Below are 14,786 nucleotides of genomic sequence, written 5' to 3'. Positions count from 1 at the left end.
CCATAATGCACCATTAGGGTCAACTTTGACCCTCTACATCAGAGTCAGCAGGCACATTGTAGCCAATCAGTCTACACTCCCTCCTGGAGCCACTCCCCCCCTAATAAAAGGCAGGCATCGCCGGCCATTTTACTCATTCGTGTGCCTGCAGTAAATAGAGAAGGGACAGTGGCTGCTGCTGCTGCAGACTCTCATAGGGAAAGATTAGTTAGGTTCTTATAGGGTTGTTAGCTTGCTCCTTGCTGATTCTTATTGCTAAAATAGAACCACACAACACCTCTTTTGAGAGCTAATCTTGTTCTTGTGATCTATTTTTTTTCTGTGTGTCCCACTGACACTTGTGTTGCATAGACAGCCTTGATAATTCATACTGTGTGTGTGCCACTGCCAGGCCCAGCACATTCAGTGACTACCTGTGTGTGTGAGACAGGTGCACATTGTAATACCCATTACTGCATATACCTACCTACCTGTTGTTCACAGTGCACCCACCTACCTATGTGAGCTGAGCGCATGCATTGTCACTGTGCCTGTCCGCTACCTGTCTGTATGTGACAGGTGCACATTGTAATACCCATCACTGCATATACCTACCTACCTGTTGTTCACAGTGCACACACCCACCTACCTACGTGAGTTGAGCGCATGCAGTGTCACTGTGCCTGTCCACTACCTGTCTGTATGTGACAGGTGCACATTGTAATACCCATCACTGCATACACCTACCTGTTGTGTTCAGTGCACCCACCCACCTACGTGAGTGCACGCAGTGTGATATACCACTCCGTGCATACCTGTTAACTGCACCTGTGTGACTGCACATTGTATTAGTCAAGTCAGTGCATACCTTTCACTTCATCCCCCCCCCCCCCCCGATATGGACACAACGGACAAAACAGGCAGAGGTAGAGGCAGACCCAGAGGAAGGCCACCCGGCAGGTCTGTGCACGGTTGTTTTGATGTGATTTTGTGTGGCCCTGGCCCAAAGTACAGTGCTCAGAAGAAGGCACGTCCCATCAACTCCCAAGATTGTCAGGACGTGGTTGACTATTTAACACTGAACACCTCAACTTCCGCAGCAACCAGCGCTACTACAAGCACCACATCCATTGCATTTGACACTTCGCAGGAGTTAATTGGTGGGGAATTAACTGATTCACAGCCATTATTGTTACAACCAGATGAAGGCCCTAAGCAAGTTCCACCACCTCATATGTCTGAGTTAGGCGGCGGAACTATGGACGTAATGTGTGAGGAGGAGGATGATGAAGTACCTGCTGTTGGTGCAGTTTTGGAGGTGTTTGAGGCAAGCGAAGCTGTGCAGGATGATTATGATGATTATGATGATACGGATCCCACATGGGTCCCTAATAGACAAGATGACCAAGGGGACAGTTCAGAGGGGGAGTCAGAGAGGAGTAGGAGTAGATGAGTTCCTGAAAGAAGCAGGGGGAGCTCGTCATCAGAAACAGCTGGTGGCAGTGTCCGGCGCCATGTACCGCCACCTATGTACAGCCAGCCAACATGCCCTTCAACGTCAGCTGCTGATGCCACCATAGTGCCATCACCCCAGGGGGGCTCAGCGGTTTGGAAATAATTTAATGTGTCTACCTCAGATCGGAGCAATGCCATCTGTTCTCTCTGCCTCCAAAAATTGAGCCGAAAGGCCAACACTCACGTAGGGACAAGTGCCTTACGAAGGCACATGAAGAAAAGACACAAACTGCAATGGGAAGAGCACCTGAGCAAAAGCAGCACACAAAAGAAAAGCCACCCTCCTTCTCCTCTTCCTCCTTCAGGTGCAGCATCTTCAGCCGCTTTCTCCCTTGCACCTTCACAGCCACCCTCCTCCACTCTGCCTCTGCCCTTGAGCGGTTCCTACTCCTCTGCCCACAGCAGCCAGGTGTCCGTGAAGGAAATCTTTGAGCGGAAGAAGCCAATTTCTGCCAGTCACCCCCTTGCCCGGCGTCTGACAGCTGGTGTGGCGGAACTGTTAGCTCGCCAGCTGTTACCATACCAGCTGGTGGACTCTGAGGCCTTCCTTAAATTTGTGGCCATTGGGACACCACAGTGGAAGATACCAGGCTGCAATTATTTTTCTGAAAAGGCGATACCCAAACTGTACTGTGAAGTTGAGAGGCAAGTGGTGTCATCTCTGACACACGGCATTGGGTCAAGGGTCCACCTGACCACGGATGCCTGGTCTGCCAAGCACGGTCAGGGCAGGTACATAACTTACACAGCCCATTGGGTCAACCTGGTGACCGATGGCAAGCAGGGAGTATGTGGCTGTGCAGCGGACCAACTTGTGACACTTCCACGGCTTGCAGGCAGGCCTCTCCAGCTACACAGCCTCATCTCCCCAGGACCTATGCTGCATGCCAGATACAACGGTGTCACGCCATATTAGACATGTCTTGCCTCAAAGCAGAGAGTCACATTGGACCAGCTCTCCTGACTGCTCTTAACAAACAGGTGGATCAGTGGCTGACCCCACACCAGCTGGAGATCATCAACGTGGTGTCTGACAACGGCAGCAATCTCATTTCCGTGTTGAATTTGGGAAAGCTGACACATGTACCCTGCATGGCACATGTGCTGAATCTAGTCATTCAAAGATTTGTGTCAAAGTACCCAGGCTTAGAGGACGTCCTGAAGCAGGCCAGGAAGTTGTGTGGGTATTTCAGGCGGTCTTAAACAACCATGGCATGCTTTGTGGACATTCAGCGGAGAAACAACTTGCTGGTGAGACGCTTGATATGTGATAACCCGACTCGCTGGAATTCAACCCTGGTCATGTTCTCTCGCCTGCTAGAACAGGAGAAAGCCATCACCCAGTACCTGTACAATTACAGTAGAAGGACACAATCTGGGGAGATAGGGATGTTCTGGCCCCCGAACTGGACACTGATGCGAAACGCATGCAGGCTCATGCAGCCGTTTAAGGAGGTGACCAACCTGGTGAGTTGTAGTGAAGGCACCATGAGCAACTTGATCCCATATGCTTACTTCCTGGAGCGTTCCATGTGTAGAGTGGTGGATCAAGCTGTGGAGGACCGTAAAGAGGAACAGTTACGGCAGGAACAGCTGTGGGAGCAATTTATATCAGATTCAGATGTTTCCTCAACACCTGCAGCAGCAGAGAGGGGGAGGAGGAGGAAGAGTCAAGTGGGGAAGAGGAGTCAGACTCAGATGATGAGGAAGGTGTTTCTTTGGAGGAGGAGGAGGAGGAGGATGCAAGGGCAGAAGAACAACTGCAAAAGGCATCGCAGGGGGCTTGTGCTGCTCGTCGTTCCCGTGGTATTGTTCGTGGCTGGGGGAGGAGGAGGACTTACCTGACATCACTGAGGAAGAGCAAGAGGAGATGGATAGCAGTAGGAGAACAGAGGTGCCAGCAGGATAAAAGTGGATAAAAACTTTGCTTTATGGAGGTAAGTGCACCACTTCCTCCCAGCAAATCACGGCGCTACACTGGGCCTGCGAAACGCGTTGTACTTTTTTGGGGTACTATTTAATAAATGTGATTGCTGCTATTCAGACAGTCTTTCATGTCTGCTTTATGGAGGTAAGTCCACCACTTCCTGCCAGCAAATTTTAAAGTTTATATCTGCTTTTATCCTGCTGGCGCCTCTGTTCTCCTACTGCTATACCGTGTCCACCCCTGGTGGAGGGGTGATCTATCCCCTTTCGCATCTACAGAGAGCGACTTCTTATCAAAGAGTGAGGACAGGTCTAATCTCCTCACCTGCCTATACAGGGGTTGCCTTTGTGGTAACCCACGTTTGTGAGTATAATTTTCTCACGATAACCTTTATTTCATTTATGCTTAACATACTACACTATATTGGGCTCTCGGTTTCTCTACATTTTAAGAGGAGATGGATAGTACGTCTTCATCCAACTTTGTGCAGATGGCGTCTTTCATGCTGTCCAGCCTGTTGAGGGACCCCCGTATAAAAATACTCAAGGGGAACGAGCTGTACTGGGTGGACACGCTACTAGACCCTCGGTATGGGCACAAAGTGGGAGACATGTTACCAAACCACCCTCCACCAACGCCTGGACTGGCAGGTAGCTGACTACCTGATCTTAAGTGTGGATGTAGACACTGTGAGCAGTGATGAACCCTTGGACTACTGGGTGTGCTGGCTTGACCTGTGGCCAGAGCTGTCCCAATTTGCCATCCAACTTCTGTCTTGCCCTGCCTCAAGCGTCCTGTCAGAAAGGACCTTCAGCACAGCTGGAGGCATTGTCATTGAGAAGAGTTCAATCACAGAGAAAGGATATAGATTGGCACAAGATGCTACAGACTGTAGACAGGTTGGGGGTAGCAGGTCACTCCAGCTGTGCCTCCAGACAAGCAGAACCGTAATCCATAGAAATTAGAACACAAAGCATCCGGGCACCAGCAGCAGCAATAATGCTTAGTAGACCTTTAATACATCTCCATACCGAATGAATGAAATGAAAGGCATTTCACTCTGTATGTCATTCGGTATGGGGATGTATTAAAGGTCTACTAAGCATTATTGCTGCTGCTGGTGCCCGGATGCTTTGTGTTCTAATTTCTATGGGTCATTGAGAAGAGAAGTCGCCTAAGTCACAAAAGTGTTCAGTACCTCACCTTTATCAAAATGAATGAGGCATGGATCCCGGAGGGCTTCTGCCCGACCGAAGTCTGCACACACAGCATCTCTGTCTGCACGCCATGTGACTGGCTGCCTGCCCCAAGACTAAGTCGCTCCCCACACAGCATCTCTGCCTGCAGACCACTTGCCTTCTCCGCCACCACCAACAGGGTCCAGGAATCCAGGCAGATTCCTGAATTTTTTATACTATTTTTTCTGGTGCGTGTACATGCCTGCCTAATTTTTCTGGCTGCACTGCAGCTGCAACAACAAAACAAAAGACATGTACATGTGCCCATTCCCCTTCGTGATCTATACCTTGCCGCGGTGAAGGGGCTTGCGTATCACAATGAAGCAATGACCGCTGGCTATCTGAGTGTCTCGGGGGGTGGCACACCAAAGATAATAAGGTCGTTGCTTCATTGTGGACAGACCAAATTTGATCAGCTGGACAGTCACTGTTGTTCTATCATTGAGCTACCACAGCCCGGCGACTATGGGCTTGAAAACCGCCATGGCCTGCATTCTCGCCATGGTGCACACTAGTCCCGCACGGCCGTCACTACGCAAACAGCTGTTTGCGGTGCGTTACACAGTGAGTTTGGTGTGACAGTGTGAAGCAGTGCTCTAATTACACTCCCTGATTGATGTATACACATGCAAGATGTTTTAAAGCACTTTAGGCCTGCAATTTAGCATTCATGTGATTTCTGCCCTTAAAACGCTGCTTTGCGTCAAATCCAGATTTTTTCCCCTGGACTTTTGGCGTGTATCCCACTCCGCCATGCCCCCCTTCAGGTGTTAGACCCCTTGAAACATCTTTTTCATCTCTTTTGTGGCCAGCATAAATTTTTCTAGTTTTTAAAGTTTGCCTCCCCACTGAAGTCTATTGCGGTTCACGAAAGTTCGCGCGAACCAAACTTTTGCTGGAGGTTCGCGAACCCGGTTCGCGAACCGAAAATCAGAGGTTCGGGACATCTCTAGATACCAGTAATCAAATACTGATGAAAAACTTTTTCAGTGATTTTTTAACATCTTTGTTTCTGAAAGTGTAAATAACTGGGTTCATTGCTGGTGTGATGACTGTAAAAAGTAGGGCTGCTATTCTGTCCTTTTCGATGGAGTCCTCTGTGGAGGGACCCAGATAGGTGCACATAGCTGTACCATAGAACAACATGACAATGGTCAAGTGTGAAGAACATGTTGAGAAGGCTTTTGCCCTTCCTTGAGATGAGCGTATTTTGATAAGATTATGAATGATGTAAACATATGATAAAATTGTCAGAAGAAAGGTGCTTGTGCTTAAAAAGCCAAGAACGTTGGTCAGTACTGCTTCATTTAGGTGAGTATCTACACAAGCTAATTTTATTACTGGTTTAACATCACAGAAAAAGTGTTTGATTTTCGTAGAGCTGCAAAACGGAAGTTGAGATGTCATAATTGCATGTACCAATGAAGTGCTCAGGCCAATTACCCATGCAACCAGCACAAACTGAAAGCAAACCATCTTCTTCATTAAAGTATGATATCTTAAAGGATGACAGATGGCAACAAAACGATCATATCCCATTGAAGCCAGAAGAACACCTTCTGTGCATCCCAAAAAATGAAAGAAATACATCTGAGCAACACAGCCTTCTAGAGAGATTGTGTTTTCTGTCCAGAATCCTACCAGCATCTTTGGAACTGTGACTGTAGAGAAACAGACGTCCACAAAAGAAAGGTTAGCCAGTAAGATGTACATTGGTGAATGAAGTGAAACATCTCGGAATACCAGGAACATAATGGCAATGTTACCCAACACATCCAGAATGTAGAAGAAGAGGACTAACACAAAAAGTAACTTTTCAAGCCAGAAAAGGCTGGTCACACCCATGAGAGTGAACACATATGCCGTTGTTCCGTTCCACCCCTCCATTTTAAAAAACTCTGAAAAAGAAAAATGATTTGTATACCAAGTATGCTTTAACTTTTTCTTTGAATAAGGACTCCAGGTTTAAAATGAACCCAAGGTGAAAATAAACTGGTGAGATAAAATCACTTTTTTTGTGTCCTGTGGTTTTATTTTTTGTTTCAACATTTACAAAGTAGATTTAATAGTTTATTGTCTCTGCTCAATTGCAGTCTAATAAGTGTCCCTGAGCTAAAATACATGAACTATTGACCTTTTTTATCTATCCCCTGCTCTCAGACGTTGTCATCTGCCAGGAATAGGTTTTAGGCTATAATTCTTTTTCAGTGAGGGTTACATAATAATCCAACAAGGATCTGACAAGACAAGAAAAGCTGTCACTTGCATGCCTGAATGTTAATTATTTCAGGCAGGAAAAGAAAAAAGAAACACAGCCTAGTTATCTGCATGCTTGGCACTATACATACACATTTATCTCATCATGTCACGTCACTTCAGGTACACTTTAAAGGACCACTCTCTGAAAACATCACATTTATTTTTAAAACTTGTGATTCTGTGTCTTAAAATCAATCTGTCCCTATATTTGTTCTGTGATAGAAGAGAAATAGCTTGGACTAAACACTCTGTAGTGCAAGGAAATATTCTCCACCTGTTTCTGAATTATTTTTTTTTGTCACATAAAATCTCACCAGTTTTCCATCTGCATTTTCACGTTATGTGCCTTAGGGGCAAATTAGCTGTAATTGTTTTTTCTTGTTTGCCATCACCCCCAGTGCCTTTGTCTTCTTCAGACAATATTTGGACCATTCTTTAACTGCTTCCCGTTCCAGGACGCAGATTCTATGTCTTGCATTGAAAACCTCCGTCGCGTGTGCACGTAATCACGCACGCTCGTGCACGTGCACATGTATGGTCCTGTGAATGATTGTTGCTAGCAAATAGCAACAATAATTCAAAAAAGTTAGGGGGGGGGGAGTTTTAAAGGTTAGATAAAAATTAAAGGGACATGGTCCCAATAAAATAAAACGTATTTTTTTGTTTTTTAATCCCCAGTTAATTTTTAACATCACCCTAGCCTATTAACCCATTATTAACCCCTGCAATACCGATTTCTGTTTATAAACTTTTAATGACTGCAACCTGTAGCGATCAGATGCGATCACTGGGGAACAAGTTTGGGGCCCCAATGCTCTACAGATGTCTTGACCTGCCAATGCCTAGCGATGCATCTGTACAGCACTATTGCCCCCGCACTGTCGCCCTAGTGAATGCATCCGATCGCTACAGATGCGCAGACTGAGGATAACAGTCCGCCACATGCCCAGTTAGTCATAAAATATGGTATATGTGGTATAGTTTTAATTGGGAAGAGACAAATAATTCTTGTTTTTGTGTTTTATAACTGTGGGACATCATGTGAAAATTAGGAAGGGTGAAAAATGAAAAAAATGCCAAAAAGATAACGTTTAGCTGTAGAATGCAGCCCTCAGCCACTGCATTCTGAGGTCTTCTATGAGGTTATCAGTAGCAGACCCAGGGGCGTTTCTTAGCCTTTTTGTCACTCCAGGCAAAAAGTCATGTGTTGCCCCCTTCCCCCCTACCAAATAAAAAGCACACACACACACACACACATTAAAGAATATGAACCGTGTTGTGTAATAGGTGAATTCTTAATACAGGTAGTCCCCGAGATACAAACAACTCACCGATCCTGTCACATTTTGTTGCACAACCCTTTTGCTCGCCCCTAGCTTAGTATGTAAATGCAGAATATACTGCAGCAGAAGCTGTGCTCTCACCTCTCTGATGGAGTCTAGTGTTTTGCTTTTGCCTGTCTGCTCAGCCTAGTGCCCCGCATCTCCTACCACATGTAGCATGATTACACACGACATGAATAGAGTGAGGTGACAGCACTAGAGGAAGCAGAAGTCAGACAAGATGGTCACACAGACACAACGCTGTACTCCGGCAGGGAGGTGAGAGCACAGCTTCTGCTGCGCCACACTCTGCATTTACACACTGGGCTGGGGGATTGCAGGAGGGGAACAGGGACAGATAGAAGCACAAGCGGACATAAGGAGGCACAGGGGGGCAGAGAGATGCACAAAAGGAGACAGCAGGAGTCTAGGCACAATGGATTGGAGGGATGCACAGGGTGACAGATGGAGGAACAAGAGGGACAGAACAAGGCACAGGGGGACAGAAGGAGGCACAAAGGGGGACAGAAGGAGTCACAAAGGAGGACAGAAGGAAGCACAGGGGACTAAAGCAGGCACACAGGGGGACAGAAGAAGATACAATGGGGGACAGAAGGAGTCACAAAGGAGGACAGAAGGATTTACAGGGGGACTAAAGGAGGCACACAGGGGGACAGAAGGAGGCACTATGGGGGACAAAAGGAGGCACAGGAAGACTGAAGAAAGCACACAAGGGGACATAGGGAGACACAGGTGGGCAGAAGGAGGAACAAGGGCTAGAAGAAGTCACAAAGGGTGGCAGAAGGAGGTAAAAGGGGACTGAAGGAGGCACGCATGGGGACATAAGAAGGCACAAAGGAGAAAATAAGGAGGCACAATGGGGGACAGAAGGAGGTACACAGAGGTGCAGATGGAGGTACAGGGCACAGAAGGAGGCATGATGACCAGAAGGAAGCACAAAGGAGGACAGAAGGGGGCACAGGGGGACAGAAGGAGGCACAAAGGGGACAGAAGGAGGAGGCACAAAGGGGGATAGAAGGATGCACAAGGGGGAGGGCAGAAGGAAGCACAGGGAGACAGAAGGATGCACAAAAGGAGAGCAAAAGGAGGTCCACAAAAAGGAGGGCAAAAGGAGGGGACAGAAAAAGTCAAAGGGAACTAAAGGAGGCACAGGGAGACAGAAGGAGGCACAGGGACAGATGGAGGGACAGGGGGACAGATGGAGGCACAGGGAGACAGATGGAGGCCCAAAGGGGAACAGAAGGAGGCAGAGGGGGCAGAGGGAGGCACAGGGGAACAAAAGTGGCACAAGGGGACTGAAGAGGCACAGGGAGACAGAAGGAGGCACAAAGAGAGCCATTAGGAGACATTGGAAAATAGAAAGAGGCAGAGGGCGACTCAAGAAAGAACAGGGGAGCAGAGGTAGCACAAGGCAACAAAGGGAGGCACAAGGGGACAGAAGGAGGCCCAGGGGGACAGAAGGAGGCGCAAAGGGGCACAGAAGGGGGAAGAGGTGGCACAGGGGGACTGAAGGAGGCACATGGATACAGAAGGAGTCCCAAAGGGGGACAGAAGAGGGCAAAGGGGGACAGAATGACAAACAGGGGTACAGACAAGGCACAGGGGAATTAAGGAGGCATAAGGAGACAGAAGGACAGAAGGAGGTGCAAAGGGGACAGAAGGAGGCACAAGGTGGAAAAGAAGGATGGTAAAGGGGATAGAGGGATGCACAGGGGGAGAGGTGGCAGAGAGGAACACAGTGGCAGCTGCAACTTACACTAAGCAGATGTAGCAAAAGCAGGTAATAGAACACCCGGAAGGGGCTTAGTCCGTGGGTGAGGTTTCGTTTGGGGGCGTGACTTAATCCAGGGGCATGGTGCAGGACCAATGGTGCTCCAGGAAATGGCCTGTATTGCCTATGCGCAAAAATACCCCTGAGCAAACCATCATGAAATATACTGTACATTCATCAATATTGCTCAGAACAATATGTTTTGGTTCTCATTTTGCCAGCTTGTATCCAAAGATCAATGCTCGCTGATGGACAGGCTTGTCTCCAAAGAGGAATACTGCTGGATAACTGTGAGAAGTTATTGTAATTTAAATTTTGTATTTATTAAAAATGGAACCAATGATAAAAATGCCCTAAATATATCTTAATTTTTATATGTCCTATATACATGTAATAACTTCTTCTGTCCTCACAGAACACATTCCGATTGTATTTTTTTACCAAACATTACCACATCTATGTAGCAAACCAGTCTACCTGAACATTTCATTCACATCCAGTCTTTACCCTTTTATTTAATTATTTAAGTATTTTCTTGCTTCCGGGTGGTTTGGTGGTTTGGTGGTTTATGAGTCGTTGGCTTTAATTAACTTTTTCTCTTGAGTGTTTTACTAGGTGATATTTTCACACCTTGTCATAAAATGCCTCTTAACCTCCCTGGCTGTAATCCCGAGTGTAGTTTGGGCTAGCTGCAGGGAGCTCAATGCAGAGTATAGCGCGCAGTGGGCACATTTACCCACCTCCCGGGGGATCCAGAAGTCAGTAGCCGTTCTCTTTCATGTCTTACAAGGCTCTGAATCACTCTGGTGAGATCACCATCATTGATTTAACTAGAGTTACAGCGCCACCCAGAGGACAGAGGTAACATTGCAGTGCTGGAGCCCAGGGAGGTGATTAAGAGCAGGGGCTGCTGCAGAGACTCTTGCAGCATGTTTTTTTTCCTTATTTCAGGATCTGAAACATTTTAAAAAGACCTCAAAATCCAGAAATAATCATACTGCCAGGGAGGTTAAACCACCAGTAAGTAGCTCATTCAGATTGCACGGAATTGAAATTTTCACATTTCCAATCATTAATCAGCATTTCTGATCGGAAAACAGAAATCAGAATTCCGCGGAAATACCATATTACTGCACTTTAGCCCAATCAAATAACTCTGAACCAGTGGACCAATCAGAGAATGCAGACTTTTTCTGCAAAAAAAAAAAAATCAAATTACCATGACATTTTTTGACCAATCCCAAGACTCAGACAATACAGAGATTTCTTGAGTCTTGTGATTGGCCTAAAATTTCGGTGGTATTCTGATAACTGCAGTAAAAATCTGTATTATCAGAAGAATTTGGCCAATCAGGGACTACAACAAATGCCAAAAAAGATTCTCCAGAAATAGAAAATTGGAAAAAGGAAATCAAAAATCTGATTATTTTGATAGTACTTTTCCACTTATGTTTTGGTATTTTGTTACTTTCAGAAAAGCTATTTTTAACCACTTGACCTCCAAGAGTTTTTAAAAATAATATTTGGATCTGGTTTTACTTTTAGGCCACAAGATGTAGATACAGAGTTAGTGTGTTCTAAAAATAGAAACAGAACCAAATGTTTATTATTTGTTTATATTTGTGTAAACACATGGGCGTAGCTACTCTATCTGGTGGTGGTAAAGTAGTTAAGATAAGATGAAAACTATCTCCTAGGAGATAACTCAGGAGAAAAAGTTAATTGCATATGGGCCATTGTATTTATAATGTGAAAATATCACGTAAGAGAAAATTGTAGGCGCTGCACCACTATGCTTTGTCCGACTTTCCAGGCAGCTGTGTTGGCGGATATCGGCTTCTGGTGGCGGCAGGAGCCAATGCCAGTTTACTTATTTGGGGATGACATGGAGTAACTGTGGGTGCCTGTAAATCTGGGAGAGCAAGGCCTCTTTTCCATGAACTGTTGATAGGCAGTGAAATGCCTCTCAAACTCTCACAACTGCTCACTGCTGCCTGGTAACTGCTTGTTGCTGCCTGGTAACTGCTCACTGCTGCCTGGTAGCTGCTTGTTGCTTCCTGGTAACTGCTCACTGCTGCCTGGTAGCTGCTTGCCGAACACACAGCTCAACAGTTCGTGGAAAAGAGGCCCAAGGCAGGCAACTGGAGCTTTCTGTACCGTGTGGAGCGGCTCCCATGGGGCTCTGTAGCCGCCGCTCCACTATTCTTTATCCTGCTTTCTAGGCAGCTTTATTGGGGTATCGGCTTCTGGCAGCATCAATGGCCACTACCATTTTGCTTCTTTGGGGATGGCATGGAGTAACTGCCAGTGCCTAAAAGTCTGGGGGAGAATGACAGGTAACTGGAACTTTTCAGTACCCGTGTGGAGCGGCTCCCATAGGGGCTCTGCATCCACCGCTCCACTATGCTACGTCTGGCTTTCCAGGCAGCTCAATTGGTGGGTACCGGCTTCTGAAGGTGACAGAAGCCGCTGCCAGTTTGCCCCTAGTTACCCGCTGCAAATTCCTATATTTCAGCGCAGCCACATACTAAAGTTTAAGGGGAATAATCGGCCTGTGTGGCTAAATTCCGAACTACTGAAAGGTTAATTTGAAAATGTCACAATAGGAGGACATATTGGTGGATATCAGTGTAAAGCCTTAAAGTGAACCTCCGGACTAAAAATCTACTCAGCAGAACTGAAAAGGCTTGGTGTTTCTTTAACAGTTCCACAGCATCAGAACTTTGTTTACTTACCAAAGCATCATTTTAGCTGCATTTTTAGCTAAGCTCCACCCATCAAAGAAAGCGGCCCAGGCTTTTTTTTCCCTGATGCTGTGTAAAGCATGATGGGATTTCCTATGTTGTTGTTCATGTTGCCTAGCAACTGGGAGGGGTGATCAGCACACAGGACAGTTGGAACTGTATCTCATGCTCCCTGTCACCTCCTTTCAACCAAAAAGATGGCTGCCCTCATGAAATCAAACATGAGCCTGTTCTTTTAAAACAGGGTGGGTAAGAGATTATATCACCTATCTACAGTATTTTAATTAACATAACTAATGTAACTTAATGGCAGTATGCTTTTTTAGGCTGAAGTTCCTCTTTAAGGAAGAAATTATATAAAAGCCTTAAAGACTTGATCCGGAAAAGCATTGTCAAGATTCTTCTTAGTGTCTTCTTGCTTACCAAAAGGCATTTTATTTACTAGGTATGAAAATATCACCTAGGAGAAAACTTAGGAGGAAGAGTAAACTGAATATAGGTCATTGTCTCATGTATGACCTTATCTAATCTAATCCATATCGCTAAGAGTTTATTTAGAGGAGTAATGTATCACTACTTCCCCATCCAGTCCATGCTTCTTGGGATCAGGCAAACCTATTACTGACTGGCTAATTACTATGCTTTCTTCTCATATAAAGCTGAGATGTGATTGTAACAGGAGGACTTTTGAGACAACTTAATAAAGGGTGTGCACTCTGCAACACTGCTGTATTTCTCTTACATGGCATCTAAACATATGAGATATTTTACTGTTGATGATGCTGACTACTATCTACACTACTTTGCAATGCCCATTGTGCTGCCAGGTTAGCCTTGGCACATCACATATGATCTTCAGGAATGCTGTTCTCTGGACTAGTCCAGTGAAGTGGAATTTGACAATTTCAATAATCAATGTTTTTTAGAGGGATTCACTGAAATGATTATTTTTATATATTCTTATCAAATCAGCTGTATTGCACCTGTGATTACTCTAATATTCACCTTATGCTTTCCATGTGCTACAACATTGCCAAAGATACTGTACTTTTGTATGAGTCTCAGCTCTAAACTGAATAAGAGGCAACTTATTACCAGTAAAGGATAAAAGATAAATAACATGGCAAGGGAGGTTTACCTCATCATCCAAGGATTAAACAATCTTAAAGCTTGACACTTTTATTCATGGCATGTATTTTGCCTGGACTTTTTGACCTAAACTTGAGACCAAATGAGAAATAAAGCATGACAGACATCACATCAGACAGCTGGAAGCTTTTAAGCTTATGGTGGTTGAAAGATTACAGAGACGAAACAAATAAAAATCGACATCCCAAGCAGTTAAGCTTTTCATATAAGAGCAGCTTCAGAGCCAAGTTAATGTAATAAGCTATCTATAAAGTAACAGGTTTATTATTTTATTACAAAAACATTTTTGTAACTTATTTCTGAACTTTCAGGAAAACATTACAGGTTTTGTACTAAAGGGCTGGTGCACACCTAAAAGCACTAGCGTAATCGCAAACACTCAGCGTTTTTAGAAGTAATTTTTCTAAGCGATTCTTGGCATGTGCCTAGCGATTTTCTAGTTATGCCTAGCGAATTTTGGAGTGTTAGTGTAGCAATTTTGTAAGTGTAAAGCTTTTGTAAAAAAAATGCTTGGAAAATAGGTCTGTTCTAGCGCTTTTTAGAGCGATTTTTCACTTTCCTATACTTAAGATTGAGGCTGAATCGCCTCAGAAATGCTGCAGGAGCCATGTTTGCGTTTGGGATAAAATCACATCGCTTTGGTGTGATCCTCCCCATTCAAATACATTAGCCAAGCGCTTTTTAAAATGCTAGTGTTTTGAGAAGCGCACAAAAGCTCTCTAGGTGTGCACCAGCCCTACTTGCACATATTACATTTTAATCCTTTTACGCCAGACACCTAGGCAGGTAAAAAAGGAAGAAATAGCAAAACCAGTTAGGAAGGAATAAGTGAACAGTGAATGGTGCACGCCAATAATACAG

At 45.3% G+C, this 14,786-nt stretch overlaps 1 protein-coding gene across 1 annotated transcript; it reads right to left on the bottom strand.

Moving 5' to 3' along the window:
• Window positions 1–5,622: 5,622 nt before the first annotated feature.
• LOC137533501 (olfactory receptor 12D1-like) lies at window positions 5,623–6,546 on the bottom strand. The gene has a single exon (XM_068254878.1). The coding sequence runs from the start codon at window positions 6,544–6,546 to the stop codon at window positions 5,623–5,625; it is 924 nt and encodes a 307-aa protein (XP_068110979.1).
• Between the last annotated feature and the right edge of the window lie 8,240 nt (window positions 6,547–14,786).

This window comes from Hyperolius riggenbachi, chromosome 9 (assembly GCF_040937935.1).
Source record: "Hyperolius riggenbachi isolate aHypRig1 chromosome 9, aHypRig1.pri, whole genome shotgun sequence".
Lineage (NCBI taxonomy): Eukaryota > Metazoa > Chordata > Amphibia > Anura > Hyperoliidae > Hyperolius > Hyperolius riggenbachi.
This window is presented reverse-complemented; position numbering and strand designations above follow the sequence as displayed.